Raw genomic sequence first — 23,075 nt, 5'->3', positions numbered from 1 at the left:
TGACATGTGCTGGGCGAATGGTTGAGGCGGAGACACCATTTTCCCCATCCTATACAGACTGGAAAGAGGTGAGATTCAAATGCAAGTCGTGTATTTATGTGACCTTTGGGTGAAACAATTTCTGTCTATTTTGTTGAGAAGTAAAACTGGACTAAAAATAGTTCCTGTCTCACAGCATTTTTTATTAGGCCACACAGGATACTTGTAAAATATTCACAACAGCACCTGCTATATTTAATCAAATCTGAGATGTCATCGTCTCAGACATGGCCTGATGTGGCTACTCCTAAGGATTTTAAGTAGTGCCAGCTATTTTTGCAGGATGCTATTCGCTGCGCTTTTTTCTCTTATGCTAGATGATGAAATAGTAAGTCTTAAAATGAAGGAAGTTCAAAAGATTGGTTTGCAAACGTAAATGTAATCTCAAGTCAGGCAAAATGATCACCCAGGGAAGCCTGGGACAGTTCTAAGTTTGCCTAGAATATCATCCATTTGTGTTTGTGTGTAGTTACCCAAACATCCACAGAGCACCAAGCAGACCATGTTATTGCTGAAGATCCAAATTACTTTTGTTAAGTTTTCTAAGAAATTATTAAGGCATATTTTCTTAATGAAGCACAGAGCCTGCCTTCATTATGGACGCTCTGCGATCATTTAATAATCTAGTAAGGCTTGCTGGTCAGAATGCTGATGTCCTTGCCCAATGCTTGTGTTGAATTCCAAACCTTGAGTGTGTTTGCATTTGGCAGCAGGGATATAATGTCTTCAGTTTCATTTACATCTATTTTATTCGGAGAAAATGAATGCTCTGTATGGTGTACCGTTGTCACATAGACCAGCTCTGGTTCCTTCTGGGGAGGGGTCGCTGGAACAGCTTTGCTTGCAAGCTAATGTACATGGATCTTGGCGATAGATTTTAGTTCCTTATAGCACAGTTACCCCCAAGTGAGGGATATGGTCAAAAGAGGTGGAACCCTCCCCACCTTAGACATGGCATGGCTGTCATTACTGGTGATAAAACCAAGCCTGGTATTCATTCTATGCTGGTGGAGTCAGGTTTATTGTTATTGTTAGGAGAGATAAGTATAGGAGGAAGTAGCATGGACTTGCAATACTTGACTAGAATTTGACAGTATCTGTGTAGACTCATGCCAGTATGTGTTCATGTGTGCACAAACAGAGTCTAGATCACTCCATTGGAGTTATGCCTAAGCCTACATACGAAGGTCATGGTTTCTAAGTCTGAGCACTTCTTAAAAGTCATCAAGGCTGGAGAAGTGAGGTGAGCTGGAAAAATATACTTAGAATGTACTTTTGGGCCAGAAGCGTAGTACATTGTCTATGAAAACAGAGACCCAATGTTTGGCTGTGAGTCTCAGCATCCATTTCAATCCACTGCTGTGCGGAGCCTCTCAGAGGAAAGCTCTGATTGGCTCCTGTCTGTGAACATAACAGGGTATCATTAATGGTGCCAGGGGTTAGTTCTCTCCCATTGGGTAGGTCTCAGGTTGGACCAGGCGTTGGTTGGCTCTTCCCTTGATCTTTGCTCTGTCTTTATCCCTGCACATCTTGTGGGCAGGGTAAAATTTGGGTCAAAGTTTTTGTGGGTGGCCTGGTTTTTCCCTCCCTCTACTAGGAGCCCTGTCTAGTTAGAGGGTGTTCTCTTCAGTCTCCATGACCCCTGCTACTGGAGTCTCATCTGGAGTCACCCCATATCCTCCCAGAAGTCTACCCTGTCTTAGGTCTCCAGTTTGTCATAGAGATGCCCCCGCCCACAGAGTCTTGTAGAAAGGTGGGAAGAAGGTGAGAAGGACCTGGAGGTGACAGGAGCTTCACAAAAAGACCAACAGAGCCAACTATCCAGGGCCCAGAGGGCTTTGTGGAGACTAAATCACCAACCAGGGACCATGCATAGACTGGACCTAGGCCCCCTACACAGATGTAGCAGATGTGCAGCTCAGGTTTCATGTGGGTGCCCTAGTAAGGGGAGCTGGGGCTGACTCTGACATGGACTACTTTTTGATCACTCCCCCACTGGAGGGGCTTTCTCGATAAGCCTCAGAGGAAGAGGAAGAGCTCAGTCCTGATGTGACTTGATGATCTGGGGTGGGTGGGAGCTCCCATCAAATCAGTTCCTCATCCGGAAGATGACAAGTTTGGGTTAGCTGATTATCTCCCTAGGATCTTCTGACGGGGATGTCAACAGTCAGGATACCAGCAGTGGCTGCATTCCTTTGTGTAGTCTGTAGGGACGAATCAGTTTCAGACTCATTCAGGTTCTTGGCTGAATTCCTGTCTGATGAGATGGAAGCTTCTAGTTCATTCACAAGACTCTGCTTCCATCTGCAAACTAGCAGCAGTCGTTTAGCCCAAGTACGATTTTAGTCTGACTGCTTCCAAGGGCTCATGAGATTATATTGTCCCTACCTGGATAACCCAGGATCTGCTCCTTTGCAGTAAACCAACCAGCAATCTTAATTTCAGCAACATCTCTGGGGTCACGTCATGAGTGGAAAATAACCGTAAGAACTCTGGAGGTGAGTTTCTGGAGGATTCTGCACTTTTCTTATTAACTTTTTATGTTAATTTGAGATGTCATCAGATGGAAACACCAACTTGGTAGTGTCTAGCGTGGCAGGCAGGAACAGCACAGCAGGTAGGAGCAGGGAGCCACCGTGTCGCTGAATCTTGGTGATTGTGTTCCTGTGTGCTCTCCCTCCCTCCCAGGCCACCACCTGATCAAGCAAGGCACCTGCGAGGTGGTCGCCGTGCACCGATGCTGCAATAAGAACCGCATAGAGGAGCGCTCTCAGACGGTCAAGTGTTCCTGCTTCCCAGGCCAGGTGGCCGGCACAACGCGGGCACAGCCTTCCTGCGTCGAAGGTAAGGCCTCTCTGGGTATCCTCTCCAGTATTTCACAGGGGCTGAAAAATCAATCTGTGGAAATCGAGAGTGCTTGGAGTATTTGTCCAAAACTTAACACAAGTGGAAGCTTCAAAATCTCCTGATGAATAAATCAAGCCTTTAATAATCTCTCTCAAGGGGACTCTATGTGTGCCTGTATGTACATGTATGTGTGTGCATGTGTGTGCACACATGCTTCAAAGCCTCTTTGCACATCTGTCTCCGAATACCACTCAGACCAAGCACGTCTTTCTTCAGGGTCTCCCTTCTCCCTTTTCTGTATATGTTCTGTACTGTTCTAAAGGAATTGGTTCTGAGAGTCTCTGTGGATACCCAAATACCCACGGAGGTTCAAGAGCCTTATTTAAAAATGATGAAGTATATTCATCACCTGTGTGCATCCCCTTGTATACCTGAAGTCATCTTTCCTATAGTGCCTGAAATACTATTGTAGAGTAAATACATATAGTGATGAGCTTATGTTTTTTTTGGAGACAAAATTCCAATATTTTCAGTAGGAATGTGTTCTGTCTCTGATCAGTTAAGTCCATGGATGTTTAGTCAATGTGTAGGGAGAGTTGACTGTGCCCAGAACTGGCAGTGTGACGTTTTATTTCCTGCTTAGTGGCACGCAATAATATCCCTTTTGTTACTGATATAGTTTTCATGACTACTAGTTTTCATGTTTTAAAATTGTTTGTCTTTAAAATTTTCATGTGTATGAATGTTTTGCTGGCTAGTATAGATAAGCACTACGTGCATACAGTGCCTGTGGAGGCCAGAAGAGGGTGTCAGATCTCTCACAGTTGTCGTTTCTTGTTGGTGCTGGGAACTGAACCTGGGTCCTTGGCAAGATCGGCAAGTGCTTTTAAATCATGGAGTCACCTTCCCAGGCCCCTACTTTATATTGTTAACAAGCATTTATAAAACATCTCTGGAGCAACTTTGCTGACAGTAGTTTGGGATCATGTATTATTCATTGATAGTCTCCAGGTCCCCTAGCAGAATGCTTACTGATAGCATTTTGTGTTGGAAAGAATTTATATAAAATGAATGACCATTGTGATTGTAGGTGGAGGCCTGGATTGATCCTGAGTCCCATGGCTCTTGTAGCAGACACCTATTTGGAGGCAAATTTCAGTCCCTAGAGGAAGAGGTATATGGTTTTCCCTCTGCAGTTGTCTCCATGAATCTGGCCACTGCAAGCTCAGGAGCCTTTTAGATGCCTGTTGAAAGGTTAGCAGCAAAGACAGCAACACAGATTCTAACACCACATCTTACTATACAGTCAGTGATAATAACTGACTCCACGCTGCCCCCCCCCAATCAGAAACCAAGATGTCCCCACATATATTGTTGTATGGCTTATGGATGTGACAAGACATTTGCGTCAAGCCATTGCCTGAACAGGATGAAGCCAGTCAAGATTCTAGCCTGGAGCCAGGAGGGACTCAGGAACCCCCACCTTTACTGGAAGATGAGCTCTTAACAGTTGATGGCTTTGGTGGGGAGGGAAAGATTGTTTACAAAAGAGTAGTTGTGCTTGGTCCACCGTGCTTCATTAAGGATGGCCTCACACTGTGAGTGTCTGGGCGGTACAAACAGGAATCCGTGAGCTTTAAATAACAGCAATGAGTGGATACAAATCTGGGAGGGCATAGAAGATGGGGGGTGGACCCAGGAGGAGTGACAGTGAGGAGTGTTGGTGAATATGATCAATATATATTATCCGGAATTCTCAAAGAATTAACAAAAATATTGAAAATGATACTTGTTGTTCTCCATTCGGCCCTTAATCTCAGCTGAGGTACTCGAGTTCAGCATTTCTCTCAGGGGCTAGCTAGAGCACTTTAGGGTGAGTGTGCCAAGCCACAGTGAAGAAAAGGTTTTCCACAGGGTATTGTTACAGTTTAGCTCTTTTAGCATGAGTTTGCTGGTGGTAATGGAAGCTCCAGCATGCCAAAGCCTATGAGATACCAAAAGGTCACAACTCTTTGTCAAGCTGCTGTGCTAAGCACAGCAGAGGTGCCAGCCAAGGCCTATGCCTGGTCAGCTTGCAGCCAAGACACAGACCTGGTGAGGCCCAGGTCCAGCAGGCTGGAGGGCAGGTCTAGTAAGGTGCAGCCAGTGGGGGATAAATGCCGAATCTCAGATGGTCTCAAAGTGAGAAATCATGAACCTTTATTCATGTGAAATCAAGGGTAATATTATCCCTGGGCATAGGGCAGGATTTCAAGAGTGAATGTGTTTGATTCACTAGGGTCAGGGTGTCGACTAGGGTTACTTTTTGGTCTTATCACAAGAAGGAAAATAAAGTACTTAATTATCCTGTGGTGATGGGGAGGTGAATCTCCAAGTACAATTGAAGGTTACTGCTGGACTAAGATCCTTAGCAGGGTGGGGCCTTTTTTTTTTTTTTTTTTTTTTTTTTTTTTTTTTTTTTTTTTTTAGGACTTCCTAGATGCTTACGAGAGCAGTTTCCTTATCAGAGAAGGTCTGGACTGTAATCTTCTCTGAGGGCCATGTGACCTTCTTACACTACCTGGAATTTCCCAGATCAGAAGAGACTCTTAGAACCCTACTAAGGGAAGGGAGTTTATTGTCGTAGACCAAGAGCCAATAATTGGCTCTCCAGAGACAATTGACTTCAACCTGATCCAGCAGAGCCCCACAGATATGTAAGCTCACCAAGTTCCTCTATTTTCAGCCAGGTGCATAGAAAATATTTCTCTTTTCCCTTTACTATTCCAAGTCTTGTGTGTTCTGTCTTGTCCTTTCTGTCTCTCACATGGGTTTACTTTTTCCCATCTCCACACTTGCTAATTCCATACACCAGGGGCCAACGTACATTTTGGTGGGCTCCTAATTCCTGATGTTCTGTTTTCAATCCCACATCCAAAATAGATCTTCTGTAAAAGAGAGTAGACCCATGACCCTCATGCTAAAATCACACTTAAGGGACCAGTCTGTACAATGAGATTCACATTCTGTTCCATGCTGAAGAAAATGTCCAAGATCTTACTTCATTTCCATTTCCTCTGCCTTAGCCAGCCCAGAATGTGTTGATTTCTACCCATGTCTGCTCCAGGTTCATTGCCCTTATCCCCTGGACACATGTTTGATTTATTGAAAACCTCTGTATTTTCACATCTCCTATAGGGTTTTGTTTTCCCTGGTCCCATTTTTCTGTAAAACCCTGCCGTGCACATACCCTCCTGATAGTCTGCAAGCAGCATTTTCACCTTCCTTCACAGGCTGGCCACGAACTAGTTTTAGCTTGACAGAGAACTGACTCATCCTAACTGTTGAAGGTAACAGCTACCTTTGTCTCTGTGGGCTTGAAACTTCTTCTAAAGGAAGCGATGAATCATAATATGGACTATTTTTACATCCTGTCTAGCCTAGCATCTTTGGATATAAAGTTTTATATGTAATGTTCTGCAGTATTCAGCACTTTTAATGGTACTTGAAAACTACTTTGGCATGATGATGATTCCTGTTGTCACCTTCATCTCAGTAAAGGAAATATACCAATACCCCAAATTTTACCCACAAAGAAAGTATATGAATACACCAGATACGTCTCTACCTCAGTAAAGAAAGTACATAAATACCCCAAACCACTTCTTTGGCTTTCATCCCTTGGAGAAACTATAATATTTAGTTAGTGTATTTTTTTGGTGTATTTCCAAATTTTAAAATAGGCTAAAGTGGGAGTCATTGGTCTAGGTTGCAGTATAAATGCATGTTTTGTTTAATTTCTTAAGTTTACCTAATTTCTTCTATCAATATTAGATCATAAGTATCTGCTAATCTGTGCTTATCTAACTTTTCTTTTTATCTATTCCACAGTCGTGTGTTGAAGGGATTGGCTGTAACTTAGTTCTTTCTCCATTGATGGGTATTTTGGTTGTGTCTATGGCAAATCCAATATAGGCCAGTTACCTGACTGGTATTTCAAGCATTTTAGGATGAGTGAGTAATGACAGCCCATCATTTATTTGGCATTTCAGCACAGTCTGTAAAATTCTGTTGAGCAGGCCCTTCTGTGTTGATACAAATGTTCTCTCTTTCAGGAGAAGTGATGACCCACATGTGGCTAGTATGAGTTAAAATGAGCACATCTGGGACAATACTTCACATTATACAGTACACCATTAGATTTGTATAATATGCAACTTCAGTATAACAGTTATGGCTAGAGACTACCAAGAAGTTTCCTGAAAGAGAACTAATTGTGTCTTCTTCTGTTCTCACATAGATAACCTCCCTTGGTCAACAGCCGTGTTCAATGAGTGTTTATTGGATCAAGTCACTGAGGAAGCATAGACATTTTAAGCTTCATTTAGGATGTATATCTGTTTCCCGTCCACCTGAGCATCTATTCATTATCTGAATGTTTCCATTAGGGCTTTTTAGCTTTACTTGCTTAATCTTTATCCCACAATAATTATGCAGTATCATGTTAATTGGCATGTGGGAAGACCCATTCTCTACTGCTGTGTCCTTCTTATCTTATTTGTAAATAAGAGTAGAGAGGACATATAATATAAAATTCCCCCAAATTTACATTTAAATTAAAACAAAGGCACAGAGATTTTGGAGCAGGGCACTAATTAATGTTGACACAGAAATTGGAATATCCTTTTGCATTATTGTTAATCCACACCACTGATACTTATCTGGCACTTTCATTGCTTCTCAGTAAAAGCTTATCCTTCATTAGTTAAATACAAAACTTCAATATTTTTACCCAATCACCTCAGTTTTTAAATTACAATTAGCTCTGAATTATTTAAATTCATTTTCAACACACACTGGGGATTTGGAAAAAGGAAGTGGAATCGTTTTGAGCCATGGCTCCTGTGTCCTGAAACAGAGAGTTGTTCTGTGGGTAAGAGTTCTTTATTTAAGACCTTGTACTGGCACATACAAGGCCATCTTGTGATGGGAGCAATGTTCTACACATTTATCAAACCCCAGCCCTATAGAGATAATGCTGACTGGCTTTATGATAAAGCGAGATAAATGTGTACTACAAGAAAGCTTAATTTATTTTGTCAAAATGAATGCTTTGTAAATATCGGATTTAAAACAGATTAATAAGACAAAAGCTTTGGGATGGAAGACAAAAGCGTGTTTTTAAATCTTTTGATAAGGCTCCAATTTTTCTACCTTTCTGTCTTGTGAGGACTGGTTTAATTAGGGAACAGAGTTACTATTTGGACCAAACAGTTCTCATGGCCCCAGGGGGATGTGTGATGAGAAAGGGTCTCTCTTTATGGTGTATTCTCTGTGGGATTGGTGTTTCAGTGGGGTTTATTCTCCTTGCCACTGAGTTTATGTCAGGGACAGTCAGGACAAAGACAGTGGAGCTCACTCCACACAAGCATAGTGGGGGTTGGCAAGATGTCCCTTTTGAGTCTCTTGGATCGTTCCTATCAAGTTTTAATCACCTTTATGCTGGCCTTACTCTGCATGCTGGGGATAGGGTGATGGTGGGCTGTAGTACCATTTCCAAGTTACTCATAATACGCAGGGAAAGAGAGGCACGAACTCCAACAAACGTGGTATTCTGTGTCAGAACAGAGGATGTCAGGAGTGGACATCATGAAGAGCAGTGTGTCTGAGCTGACTAGGTAGAAGGTGAAGAGGTGGAGGAGAGAGACAGGCAGCACAAAGTGTGTGTGAGTGGATGGGTAAACATGGCTCCATGAAGACTGGAGGAACATAGAGCCATAGATATTGGGGTGTGATTTCACTGCTTCTGTCAGTCCCAATTTTAGGAAAGTGGAGGAAGCAGACTGTGTGCCAGTGGAGAAGAAAAAAGTGGGAATTGCTGTCCCTTCTCCCTGCACTTGAAAGGTCCCCTTCTCAGCACAGGCTACACAGTGAGTCCTGGATTTGTGGTTCTGTTGGTCAGAACAAGTGACTAAATACATGTTTTATAAGTGCTGCATTGTCCATAGTAGAGGCAGGAAGGAAGATATGGAGTGGAGCTGATATGCCTTTTACTGTGCACTAAGGTCCTTCCACTAACCAAAGCTGGAACAGCTCCAATAAACTAGTACACCCTCCCATTTTTTTGTTGAGTTTGCCTACAAAGTATTAAATATCTATGGCCGAGAAACATGGATTGTATGGCCCTGGGGACACTAGACAGACTTGGGCAAGTGTCTACTGGGTATCTGCTATATAGAGGTCACAGATGTTGTCAAATAACCTACAGTGCATAGGGTAGACTGCACAAGAAAGAATTATCTGGCCTTAAATGGCAGTAGTGCCAAGGCTGAGAAACCCTTATTGGAAGTCTCCGGCTTACATACATGTATTTGTGAGCCTGTGTTTGGCAAGAACGAATCACTTAGATTATTAGAAACAAACAAACAAACAAACAAACAAAAAACCAAAGGGACAGGCATGCACTTACAAAGCAGTTCCTTCATGGCTATGTGCAACTGTGGAAATAACAGTACTGTGTTGCTAGCAAAATAATCAAAATACAATTTCTATAAGGTAGTTTAGCCCTTTGCTGCTCATAGTAGTTAGGTGGTTCATTCTTGAAAATGCAAGGCAGGAATTAATAGCATCATTTGCAAAGAACACTGAGTGCATTGAAAGAGCAGTGATAAGCACAAGATTTTAACACGTTAAAATCTCAGTGCAGAGTCTCCAAGTTGTATATTCTATTTTCAAAGTTCTCCTCATTCAGGCTTAGAGGGTAAAAATAAACTTAAACAAAGAACAGAAAGCCAATATGGACCTTCCAAACATTACAGGCTATTGTCAATGCTATTGGTTAGCCTGCAGGATTTGATGGTAAGACCTTATTGCTAAAGATACTACGTAGTAGAATCAGAGAACACGGAGAAATATAGCTAGCTGGTACTCAACCGGAAGCTTCACCCGTACTGCCTAGTGTACACAGTGCTAGAAGGTGCTGGATGCTTCCTGAGGAGAAAAGGAATTGCAGTTTCACCCAGACATGAACCTTGCAAGATATGGTAACAACATGTTTGGCACAATGTGCTTGCTGGCACAATAGTGGCAGGACGTTATTGGGAGTGACTGGATCACTTTGTGATTGGATTTGAAGCTTGCTCTGTGAGGTGAAACCCATGCCTGACACTGTTAATGAGGCCAAGAACCTGTGGCTGTAAAGATCACGGGCCCTAGAGGCAAACCCACTCCTACCATAAGCCGAGAGAAAAACTGCGATAATTCTCCTCAGTAAACTCAGTGATAATGACGTATTGATATACTCATAGGTCAGTGCATTGCTGAATCCTTATCAGAGAAGCCACTTCTTAGAGTAGCGGGCGACAGAGGGACTGACTGCCATTCCACATGCAGAGAATTAAGAGACTTTGGAGTTCTCATTCCTAATTCCAGCGTCTATATCACAGTCCTCCAAGGCTCAGGGTTCTCCATGGAAGAGGAGGTAGAAAGAGTGTACGAGGCAGAAATGGTAGATGAATTCAAGCAGACAATGTTTTCCAGACACAGTTGCACTTGTGGACTCGCAGAGACAATATAAACAAGATTTATACAGGCTCGAGCCACAAAAAATTCCAGCATTGGAGAATGGAGGTGGGTATTGAGTCTGACCCCTAGCCAAGGGGCTACTGGCACTTGGTTGTTGGGGAGAGAGAAAGTTTTCTTCAGTGGGGGGCAGGCCTCACACCCAGGAGTCGTTTGCCAACACAAACTGGACATGATGGTCTTTAAAAAGAAGTAAAGGTGTGTGGGGATATTTGAGCAGAGGTGGAGGAACGTGGGCAAAATGCTTGGTATAAAATTCTTAAAGAATAAATAAAACAGTATCTCAAAGACGAGGCCTTCCCGTTTGTTTTACCTCTGTAAATACAACTAAGGTAAGTCCACAATGAGAGAGCAACTCTTGAGAAGCCAGTCTCTTCCTTGTGCCAGAGCAAAACAGCTAATTAGGTGCTTGAAACTTAGACCTAGGAAACATGGCATGATGCACTAGCCACCATCAAAAACCAGGGCGGTTTTTCCTGGGTCTATTAAACTGGAAATTCATTGCAATTTGAAGATGAGGGTATTATGTGTTTTGCTGAACCAGGAAAGCATGAAGCTTTTAAAAGAATTTTATTTTAAAAATAGACATGACAAATCATCTTCTCGTTTAGAGTAGAGTGTGATGTTCAGTAGCAGGAGGGGCGGACATACCTCCCACAAGGCACTCTCCTGTGGAGAAATGGCCCAGGAAGAGTGGGCAGATGCTATTGACAGTTATTTTAATAGAGTCCAGCTTCCGGGCTTTTGCTTCACCTCAGACCTGGGCTCCAGCTGTTCTAGAAGCTCTGCTTTCTCAATGTTGGTCTCCCTGTGAGGTCCGACCTCAGTCAGTTCTCACTTCTGCTGTGAGGTTCATAGGCAATCCTTAGTACAGAAAGACCTTCAAATCTGGCGCTCTGGTTTATGCTGGTCCTTTCTCCTTTCTTTCTTCAAGAGCATTTGCTGCTAGGTCTTTCACAGAGAAACTACTCCTTAGGATAATCTGTCACCACGGCCCTCTTACTGTGTTCTCCTGTTAGATATAAGCAGGATTTCTATTTTTGCAAATGCAGCAATTTAAAATTCCAAGTGGCTTGTGATTTTTAGAGAATATCACTTTTTAAATAAATAAAGAAAAACTGGTAAAGAATATCATAAGGACGTGGCATTAAATATTTATCTAAATATTTAAAAAGTATATTTGTAGAATAGGAGAATGTACTAGATGTCCATGTGCAGAAGATTCAAGTGGAAGCCTTTTGTTAAAAAAAGGACTTCTATTATAAACAAAACCAGAAAACAAACAACACAGGACCAGTGAGATGGCTCTGTGTATAAAGAGGCTTGCTACACAAGCCCGGCAACCTCAGTTCCATCCCTGGAATCCACATAAATCAGGGAAGGAGAGAACCACGTTGGCCTCTGAAATCTTCACACAGGCACGGGCCCCTGCTCCCCCCATCACACATATAATAATAAGTAAATGTTTTAAAAGGGCAACTCTAATGGATTAAAGGCTTTACCATGAGACCCAAATTTCAGAAATCATTAGAAGAGACAACGAGGTAACACTTGAGAACATTGGTACAGGCAGTGATTTTCTGGACAGCATTTTCAAAGCAGGAAACCGAGGCAAACATTAACAAGTGGCAAAGGTTACCTCACTAGGGATGAACTTTTGTAGTTCCATCCATTTGCCTGTAATTTTCATAATTTCCTTGTTTTTAATACCAGAATAGTATTCTGTTGTGTAAATGTACCACAGGTTCTGTATCCATTCTTCTGTTGAGGGACATCTGGTTGTTTCCAGATTCTGGCTATTATGAGTAAAGCTGCAATGAACATAGTTGAGCAAATGTCTTTATTGTATGGTTGAACATCTTTCGGATATATGTCCAAGATTGGTAAAGTTCAATCTTGAGGTAGTACCATTCCCAATTTTCTGAGAAAGCACCAGATTGCTTTCCAAAGTGGTTGTAAAAATTTACATTCCCACCAGCAATGGAGGAGGGTCCCCTTTCTCCACATCTCTCCAGCATGTGTTGTCACTTGAGTTTTTGATCTTAAAAAGAAAAAACTGGTAAAAAAGTCATAAGAATTTGGACGTTTTTGATGGCTGTGAGATGAAACATACTCACTTATAAGTGGCTATTAGCCATATGATACAGGATAAATGTACTAAAATCTAGAGACCTAAAGAAGCTAAACAACAAGGAGGACCCTAGGAAAGATGCTTCATTCTCATTCAGAAGGGAAAACAGGATAGACACCAGAATCTATAGAAGAGAGGGAATAGGATGGAAGCATACCATAGATGTCCTCTGAAAGACTCCACTCAGCAAGGGATTGATGCAGATGCAGAGACTCAACAGCCAAACTTTGGACAGAGCACAGGGAGTCTTATGGAAGAATGGGAGAATAGAAGGACCCAGAGCGGACAGGAGTCTGATAAGGAGACCAACAAAGCCAAAAAGCTGGGCCAAAGGGGGACTTCAGAGACTTATGCTTTAACCAAAGACCATGCATAGAAAAGACCTAGACCTCAGATGTAGCCCATAGACAGCTCAGTGTTCATGTGGGTTCCCTAGCAAGGGACAGTCTCTGACTGTTATCAACTCAGTTCCCCACTCCTTGATCACTTCTCCCTGATGTGTGTGTGTGTGTGTGTGTGTGTGTGTCAACCTAGCCAGCCCACAGAGGAAGAGGATCCAGGCCTGTTAGGCTAGGGTCAGACAGTAGGGGAGGAGGACTTCCCCTATCAGTGGACTAGAGGAGAGGAATAAGGAAGGAGTATGGGACCAGGAGAAGATGAGGGAGGGGGCTACAACTGGGATACAAAGTAAAAAAATTGGAAAAAAAGTAATAATAATAAAAAATTAAGAATTCTACAGCCTTATAAAAATTATATTTAACTAATTTTATATATTAATTTAACTGCAATCATTATTTAATTAAACATTTAATAGGTGTATTAGTTGAAATATCATGTTTATCATATTTATTTTCAAATAAAAGTGTTTTTTATAAGATATAAAAAGCCAAGTGTCAAAGGGAACTATCAAGAATGGAGATAACATGCAGAATGGCAGAGAATTTTTGCTAGCTATACGTCTGATAGGATGAATGTACAGAATATATGAAGAGCTAAGAAAACTAAGTGAAATTAAAACATGATTAAACTATCTGAATATATAGTACTCAATGAAGAATACAAATAACTACCAAATTCATGAAAAAAAATGTTCTTTAGCTACTTTAGCTACTGGGGAAATGCAAATTAGAATAATAAGGAGAGAGAGACTATTGCACTCTAGCTGTCCAAAAAAAAAAAATATATATATATATATATAAATGCTGGTGAGGATATGGTGGGAAAAAAACTTGTGATTCAGTGGAATGTGAATTAGCATAGCTACTATAGAAAACAGCATTGAAATTCCTAAAGAGCTGAAATAGGTCTCTCTTCTGATCCACATATTCCACTCCAGGGTAGAACATGGAAAAAAAGAGTGCACCAAAGAGGATCCCGTGTGTTCCTGTTATAGCCATGTGTCAAGGTAGCTAAGGAATGATTCAGAGAAAGATCACACAATAGATTCTTTTTTTTTTTTTTTTGAATGGTTTACTATTTATTTTATTTTTTTTTATTTTTTTTATTTTTTTCAATGCAGTTTATTCAGGAACAATCCTCGGACCCCGGGGAAAGCCAGCCCACAGCTTAAATAGCCTCTGGGTAGCCAACCCAGGCGTGCCACGGGGGCAATGCAGATAGGTCCACATACATGGAAGCAAGCCAGATCCTCGGCCTTAGCCAAATGTGGAGTTGTTCGTGACAGAGAGCACTCACCATCGGGAAGGTGGAAGGCGGAAACCAGCTCCATCTTTAAGGCATAGCATTCCGCAGCTCTCTACAGTTCCCCCTTTTTGTTTTAGACGCATCAGGCAAGAGTAGAGGTCTGATCTCTGATATTAGAAATAAATTGGGACTTTGTACAGATGTTCATTTAGGTGTCATCCACCCAAAGAGCATCAGACCGTCCGATACCTTTTTCTCAGAGGCAGGACCTGGGGCATCAACCCGCATGCAATCAGACATGCTCTTCTCTGGGTCGAAAGCGGCTGACCCTGAGTGCAGTGCTTAGCCTCGCATCCTGAGCGTATCATTTTAGCTTTTTATGGTATCCAACCATGCTTGGGGAGAATGTCCTGCTTCAATGGCTGTAAAGGCCTGAATGATCATGGCTGCATCACACTGTTGTGAGACTCTAATCTTGCATATATACCACAGGCAAACCAAGGAGACCAACACCAGAAGGCCTGCTAACGCTCCCATGCCCGCCCATTCCTTCAGATGATTCATGGCTGCAGCAATCCATGTTGATAATCCTGTGGCTAGTCCTGCGTCCACTCTGGTAGAATTTACTGTGACAATGGCCACTCTCAGCTGCTCCATCGTAGTATCGAATTCTCCAGTCCCAATTACCTAAAATATAGCTCGACAATTGTTTAGACAGATTTGCAGCGCAGGAAAAATTCTCATGTTGTATGCTAGTGACACAAAGTCCAGCATACTTTCATTGACAGCCAGGTTGAGCGATTTGCCATAGGGTATCAATTTGCTCCTGCAAGAGGTCAATCCTCTGATTGAACACCATCAAGCTTCCTTTTAGTTGAGCATTAATTCCTTTATGTACAACTAAGGCATGAGCTACATTGGCTAAATGATTATTCAGGGTCTGAGCAGTCTGCCCAGTATGACTCATGGCTAATGCCCTGGTGGTAGCTCCAACAGCTGTCAATGAGATGGTAGTAACAATGGTGGCTGTAGTTCCAAGATCCCTTTTCTGTCTGAAGAGAGTCATAGCGTGAGGGGCATCAATGGGCATAGGCACCCAGTGAGGCATGCGAGTAACCAGGGCATACCTAACTTTACTAGCATTCCAGCATTGGGCAAAAAAGCAAGTATCATTACCACAATTACTTGGCTCTATCTGGCTAATAACGAATAAAAATGGGGGATATAGACAAACAGGTGTGGGCTTATAGGAAATATTATGAGAAGCCTTAACCCCTCGTTGGAACATCCTGCGTCAGTTCTAGAACTAGCAGTGGTGGTGTCTGAGGTCTGAGTAGGTTCAGGAGACCATTGCCCCCAGGGGCGAGACGTGCTCCATGCCAATTGACTAACTCCATGTTTTCCTCCAATTTTGAAAGTCATTTAAGGTTCTTAAATTACTTTTTTCCCTTTTTTCTTAAATTTTACATCAATTACACTTTATTCATTCTGCATCCCTCCATAAGCCCCTCCCTCCTCCCATCCCAATCCCACCCTCCCTCCTCCCTCTGCTTGCATGCCACTCCCCAAGTCCACTAATAGGGGAGGTTCTCCTCTCCTTTCTGATCTTAGTCTGTCAGTTCACATCAAAAGTGGCTGTATTGTCCTCTACTGTGGCCTGGTAAGGCTGCTCCCCGCCCCCAGAGGGAGGTGATCAAAGAGCAGGCCAATCAGATTATGTCAGAGGCAGTCCCTCTTCACATTACTATGTAACCCAATTGGACTCTGAACTGCCCTGGGCTACATCTGTGCAGGGGTTCTAGGTTATCTCCATGAATAGTCCTTGGTTGGAGTATGAGTCTCTGGGAAGTTCCCTATGTTCAAATAGATCCATACTTGTCACCCTGCACAATAGATTCTTAACTAGAGAAGTGTGGAATCATATGTGCAGGACAGTGGGCGGACCTGGAGGCTGTGCTGAACAAAATAGGCTACCTAGAGCATTAGAGAAGCATCACATGTTTTCTCTCATGTGTAGTTACTAAATTATAAAAAAAAATTAGACCTTAAAGTAGAAGGGGGATTACTGTGGGCTGCGAAGAGTCCTGGAGGTGGCTTGAGAGTACAATGAGGAGTAGACAAACATGACTGATTCATGGTATATGTGTATATGGAAGTATCAGAGTAAGCGTATAAATCGCAACAGCACAGGAGTGGCCATAGCATTTTTACCTTTCTCTAGTTAAATATGAGCATATATTTTTCTGCGATGTGAGCCTTAATATTTTTCTACTCATGTTCCTTTTTCACATCAGAAGTGTCTTGGGTCCCCCTCAGGTTGAGTATGTTTCTGGCGTTTCTCTACAGGACATTGGTTTCCTCATTTTTTCCCCCACTTCATTTATACCTGGTTTACATTTTCTTTCAGTGTTCTTTCTGTTCCAAATTCTGTTGTCCCTTGCCTTGTCCAGTCATTTTCCCACAAGCTATAGACTTCCTTGTCTCTTATATGTTCTGCTGGGTATAGACACCTGCCATGGTTCTCTTTTGCCTAGAGAATCAAACCTTAAACGGTGTTCAAGAGCTTCTAAAAGGTTTGCCCCCAGACATGGTCCTCAACCAGAAGTCCGGAGCTCTCTAAGGAGTCTCACTGAAGCCTCCTGGGTCTGCTGGCTTCCAGGCGGGCACTGACCCACTGCTCCTTCTGTTTTCTCTTGGTTCCATCATGAGCCGCATGATGTGGCTTCTTCCGGGTGTTTCAGAGAGCTCTGATTGCTTCAGGGTACTCAGGAGACTCTCTGAGAGCTCGGCATTTGTCAAGAAAACATTGTAAAGACGAAATGTCCTTTAGCGTCAGCTCTAACCCTGTGTGAATAGAGCCAAGTTCCACTGATGTTTATACAATTTTTCTAGTCTTGTTGATGGTGATTTAAGCTGAGAGCTGGCAACCATATGTTAATTACCTTGATGTCTATTTGGGACCAAACCAAGGTGTTCAGTAATTAGCAAGCAACTGATTGATGCTATGAGTATAATAAGACTTTTATATTATATTATATTATGTTATATTATATTATATTATATTATATTATATTATATTATATTATATTATATATTATTATATATTATCTATTATATCTATTATATATTATCTAAATTTTTATTTTGTTATTATATGTGAATGCAGATATGCATGTGGAGATCAGAGCACAATTATTTTAGTTCTTTTTTTTAAACTTTTATTAGTTATACTTTATTCAGTTTGTATCCCCCCATAAACCCCTCTCTCCTCCCCTTCTATCGCATCTTCCCTCCCCCTTCTTCACACATGCCCCTCCCCAAGTCCACTGATAGGGGAGGTCCCCCTCTCTTTCCTTCTGATATTAGTCTATCAAATCTCATCAGGAATGGCTGCATTGTCATCTTCTATGGCCTGGTAAGGATGTTCCCCCTCAGGGGGAGGTGATCAAAGAGCAGGCCAATCAGTTTATGTCAGAGACAGTCCCTCTTCCCATTACTATGGAACCCACTTGGACACTGAACTGCCATGGGCTACAGCTGTGCAGGGGTTCTATGTTATCTCCATGAATGGTCCTTGGTTGGAGTATGAGTCTCTGGAAAGACTCCTGTGTTCAAATTTTCTGTCTGTTGCTGTCTTTGTGGAGTTCCTGTCCTCTCCAGATCTTACTATTTTCCACTTCTTTCATAAGATTCCATAGACTCTGCCCAACAGTTGACCATAAGTCTCAGCATCTGCTTTGATAGTCTGCAGGGCAGAGCCTTTCAGAGGCCCAGAGCACAATTTTTAAAAAATAATTATTTATTTACTTTGCATCCTTATCATAGCCTTCCCTCCCTGTTCTCCCAGTCCACCTCCCCTTCCCACCCCCATGCATGTCATCCACTCCTCCTCCCTTTCTCCTCAGAAAAAGGGAGGCCTCCCATGGATACCAATCAGCCTTGATATATCAAGTTGCAGTAAGACTAGGCATCTTCTCCTGTTGAGGCTGGACAAGGTAGCCCAGTTAGGGGGAAGGAATCCAAAGGCAGGCAACAGAGTCAGAGACAGCCCCTGCTCCTGCTGTTAGGAGCCCCACATGAAGACCCAGATGCACAATTGTTACATATGTGCACAGGACCTGGATCTCTCCCACGCATGCTCTCAGATTGGTGGTTCAGTTTCCATGGGCCTCTTGGACCCAAGTTAGTTGATTGTGTAGATTTTCTTGCAGTGTCCTCATCTACTCTGGCTCTTTCAATTATCCCTAGCCCAGCCTTCCACAGGATTCCTGAGCTCTGCCTAATATTTGTCTATGGGTCTCTGCATATGTTTCCATCAGCTGGTGGGTGACGCCTCTCTGGTGACAGTTATGCCCGGTTCCTGTTCAGAGGACAATATTTAAGAATGTATTTTTTCCCTCTTCCACTGTGAGTCCCAGGGATTGAACTCATGTAGAAAGTATTTTTACCTGATGAGACATCGTGCCAACCTTGTCCTTACTAATCAGAAGCACTATTTTATCACAAGAAAAGAGCATGAAGGCTTCAAACCCAAAGTTATGATAAAGGCATAGAACATGAAAGACTTTGGTTTGATCACTGTAGTCCATATTCATTGAAATACCATGTTAAAACCTGTATCTTTCCATTCTTCCTTTTATTGAAAATATTTTTTCATGTAATATATATTGATTATATTATCCCTCCCTCTACTTTTCTGAGTTTCTCCTCCTTCCCCTTCTTCCCTCTGGATCCACTCTCTTTGACTTGTATTAGAAGAGAGCAGACTTCTAAGAGATAACTACCAAACAGGACAAAATTAAATAAAATAAGATGAAGCAAAAACTATCACCTCAAAGTTGGACATGGCAACCCAACAAGAGGGAAAGAGTCCCAAAAGTAGGCACAAGAATCAGAGATCCTCTTGTCCTCATAGTCAGGAGACCCATAAAAATACTAAGCTAATAGCTATAATTTACTTACACAGAGGACCTGGTGCAGACACATGGAAACCTTTAAAATATGTAGGGAGATGTCAACACTAACCCTCTTTGTTTGATTGCTGTGCATATGTAGCAAATCATTACACCCACCTCACAAACTGCTACAATTAAACTTATCCATATATCACGGTACATTCTGGAAGATGGCTATGTAGAGTCAGTGCAACACAGTCATGAGTCTGGTGCCTTCACCCTTAATTTATCAACCTAAAAGGAAACTGGTTTTTATTTCTGGTTCCATCTGCCTTTTGCTGTGTCTGACAGTTTTGGGGACAATCGGAAGAGGAACAGTGGTTAAAAGTGCTTTGAAATGACAAAAGTTCCCTGCAGTTGCAGGGTGAGATCATTATGATATTTGGAGAGAAGAAAAAAAAAAAAACAAAAAAAAAACAAAAACCTTTCTTAAGCTTTATATCCATCTACCCCAGTTCAGCAGTCTCTATGAGATAATAAATAACCCATACAGTAACGTACTGTTCTCTGCTTTGGCACACATTGATTTAAATGGGGAATGGTTAACCTAGATCACAAATCTACCTGACTCAGGTGTTATTAGTGTTGATTGAGGCCATCAGCTGATAGCCCAGAAACAGAGGCTCCAAAAGGAAAGAAGAAAATATGACTCTTCAGCGAGTTGTGAAACGATCCCGGGTTCTCATCACAATGTACAGCCATGGCCCACTTAGGCAGGGTTTTAATACAATGACTGTATTATTATTTTTCTGTTTTATGCAAGGATTTGTATCTGGTGTACATCTCTAGTGTACAGCAAGAGGAATAAATTTAAGAGTCTGCATGTGGGCTCTGTGCTATGCTATATGTTGCCCTCGTCCCTTTGTACTTCTGGACAAGGGTAGGAGAAAAAAATAATCAACCTCAGCTTTGATAGAATATTTATATGAGGTAACACAGGATAAGCAATTATCAGGGAGCCTGACACTCAATGAGAAAAATTTCCATTAGCTTATATAGAACATGAACTTATAATTTTGTTTACTTGACATCAATGGTCTTTCTTATGACACTGAGAGAATGTCCTGTTTTCTCTGTATAATGCCATCTTATCTGTCAAGACAGTTTAACTGCTCCCCATCCATCTTTGATGCCCTTTCTTGCTTTCTCATATCTAATTGCTCTCCTTTGCTGTGCTTAGTAGAAAGAGCAAGAATGGGGCATCCTTCTCCTGTTCCTTTAAGAAGCACCCAGCTCTTTACTCTGGATTATGACACAGGCTATGGCTTGGCATTTATGGCTTTCTTAGTGTTGCAATACAATCCTTCTTTACCTGATTTGATGACATCATCATTAAAGAGGTGTGGAACTTAAGTGATCATATGATTTTTGTAATTTCTTCTCAGAATGTAGTGGACTATACTGATTAACATTTAATCATGCTTGTACTTGAGAGGCAACTCCTGCCTGATAAAGCTGTGTGATTCCCTTCAACATCCTGTTGAATTTGGTTTCTTAGTATTTTTGCTAAGGGGTTTTGCATTCATTTTTATGAAATATATTGCTCTGTAATTTTCTTTTCTTGTAGAAAAGAAATGACCCGACATTGGTAGAAGGCTAAAGCTGGCTTCACAAAATGTGTTTGTAACATTCTTTTTGCTCCACTTCTTTGGAAGAATCTGAAAACAGTTGATATTAAATTCAGTAAAGTTGGCAGATAGGAAATTTAAACAATTAATTGGAGAAAAGTGACTTGCATTTTCATGTAGTAATGAAGAATTTTGAAAAGATCCCATTTATGATAGTGTGATAAAAAATGCTTAGGAAAAAAATTTAACCAAGAGGGAAAAAGATGAGCATACTGAAAGCTAGCTGATGTTGCAGAAGAAAATGATACAACATGAAAGCAAATAGTACTGCCAAATGTCCAAAACGATCTGCAGGTCTCTGTCAAAAACCAAGTGACATTTTCATAGAAATGGGAAAAAATACTAAAATTTATGTGAAGTCACTAAGAACACAAATAAATCTAGAGTTTATAGTAAGGAAAGACTAGAAATGTCACACTTTCTAATCCACGTGCATTTCACAGCCATAGTAATCACATAACGGTGTAGGTGTGTCATAAAAGCAGACACACAGAACAATGGGACAAGATAGAAAGCCTAGCAATGAACCTACACTAGTTTGATCAAGGCACTGGAGAGGTTCACTGAAGACTGTCAGTTCTTCAGTAGTGGTAGTGGAAAAAGTTGATAGCTGCAAGCAAAGACTGCCTCATATACTATGCCCAAGGATAAATTTAAAAAATGTACCATGGACTACCATGACACCAGAAACTACGAAACTGAGAAATGAGCTCCGGAAAAAAAAACAACAACAACAACAAAAAAAAAAACCCACGACACTGGTGATGGACTTTTAGTTATGACACCAAAAACACAGGCTGCAAAAGTAAATCTGAATTAGTGGATGCTCATCAAAATAAAAGCTTTGCAAAGGGAGCAGTAAACAGAAAGGGCAGCCCAGAGCATACAAGACTGCCTCTCTCTCTTCCCCCTCTCTCTTCCTCTACCCCTCCATTCTTCTCTTTTACTTTCTCTCTCTCTCTCTGTGAATAGGCTAGAAGCAAGCATCAGTGTGAGCTGCCCCTCGTGGGGAGTGGGAACTGAGGAATGGTCTTCTGCTTTTAATTGCTGAGTCATCTCTCCAGTGCCCACAGACCATATTTCTGTAAGGGGTGTTTACATCCAACCCTTATGGGCTTGAAGAACTTAATATCCCCAAACCAAAAAACCCATTAAAAATAAACAAAGGTCCTGAATATCTGCGTTTCTTAGATAAGACAGAGCTATCAAACAGGCTCGTGAAACAGTGTTCTACGTCATTGTTATACTTCAAGCTTATTAGAACGACTGTTATCAAAACCCCAAGAAGAAGTGGGGATGTGGAGAAAAGGGGAACACTCGTGTATGGTTGACAGAAAAGTGAATTGGTACAGACGTCGTGGAAAGCAATACAGAAGCTCTTCAGAAAAGTTTATGTATGCAGTAATCTTCCTTTAGGTGTAATACACAGGACATAAAATTGGGGTGTCCTTTGTCTGTGTTGCCGAGGATCCAGCTCAGAGTAATGAACAAGGCAAGCACATCCCCATCCTTGAGATCTGTATCTATAAGGCATCTGCACCACCGTTTTCCCTGAAACATCTGGGAACTGGCAACAACCCAGTAACTTCATTGATGGAGAGAAAAAGAAAATGTGGACCATGTTTACACTAGATCAGTATTTGTTCGTACAAAGAGATACTGGTGTCTGTGAAAACATGCACAAACCAGGAGGGCTTTATGTTAGTGGAATAAGCTAGGAACAACAGGGTAAAATAATCCCGTGATCTCACATATACATGATTTTGCCAAAAAGTAGAATTCCTGGTAGTCTAGAGAAAAGTGATGGCTTCCAGAGCTGAATAGCTTGGCAGGATGAGAAATGAAATGCTGTTGTCCAAAGAGCCTAGGTCTTCAGTGACAAGGTGCACAGGTTTGGGGGATCTGATGATAAGTGATGAGTGACTATGGATGAGTTAATTTATTTGATTCTGGTAGTTATCACACATGCATAGCAAGTTGTCATGTTCATCCTGGTGCAGTCTTATCAAATTCCTCATTTTAAAACACACAAAAAAGAAATCTATGGGCTGTACATCTCTGAAGCTCAGAAACCATGGAATACAATTATTTGTTATCCAAAGTGGGAGAATTGCAACGTTTACTTGGGGATGTTTTCTAGGTATGCATTGCCGTTTCAACAAGAAAACAGGGCCAGTCTTTCTTGACTCACTACCATCCCAGCCCCAGCTCAGTTCTGTATCAACTCATTGGCTGAATTCATCCCTACAATTCAGCTACCCCATGAACCCG

At 41.7% G+C, this 23,075-nt stretch overlaps 1 protein-coding gene across 1 annotated transcript in view; it reads left to right on the top strand.

Moving 5' to 3' along the window:
* The window catches only part of Tafa4 (TAFA chemokine like family member 4), a 181,810-nt gene that overhangs the window by 149,123 nt on the left and 9,612 nt on the right, over positions 1 to 23,075 (top strand). The window contains exon 4 of the mRNA XM_060383831.1: positions 2,728 to 2,883. Coding sequence (XP_060239814.1) covers positions 2,728 to 2,883 — 156 coding nt within the window. The remainder of the gene's footprint in view (positions 1 to 2,727; positions 2,884 to 23,075) is intronic.

This window comes from Meriones unguiculatus, chromosome 5 (assembly GCF_030254825.1).
Source record: "Meriones unguiculatus strain TT.TT164.6M chromosome 5, Bangor_MerUng_6.1, whole genome shotgun sequence".
Lineage (NCBI taxonomy): Eukaryota > Metazoa > Chordata > Mammalia > Rodentia > Muridae > Meriones > Meriones unguiculatus.
This window is presented reverse-complemented; position numbering and strand designations above follow the sequence as displayed.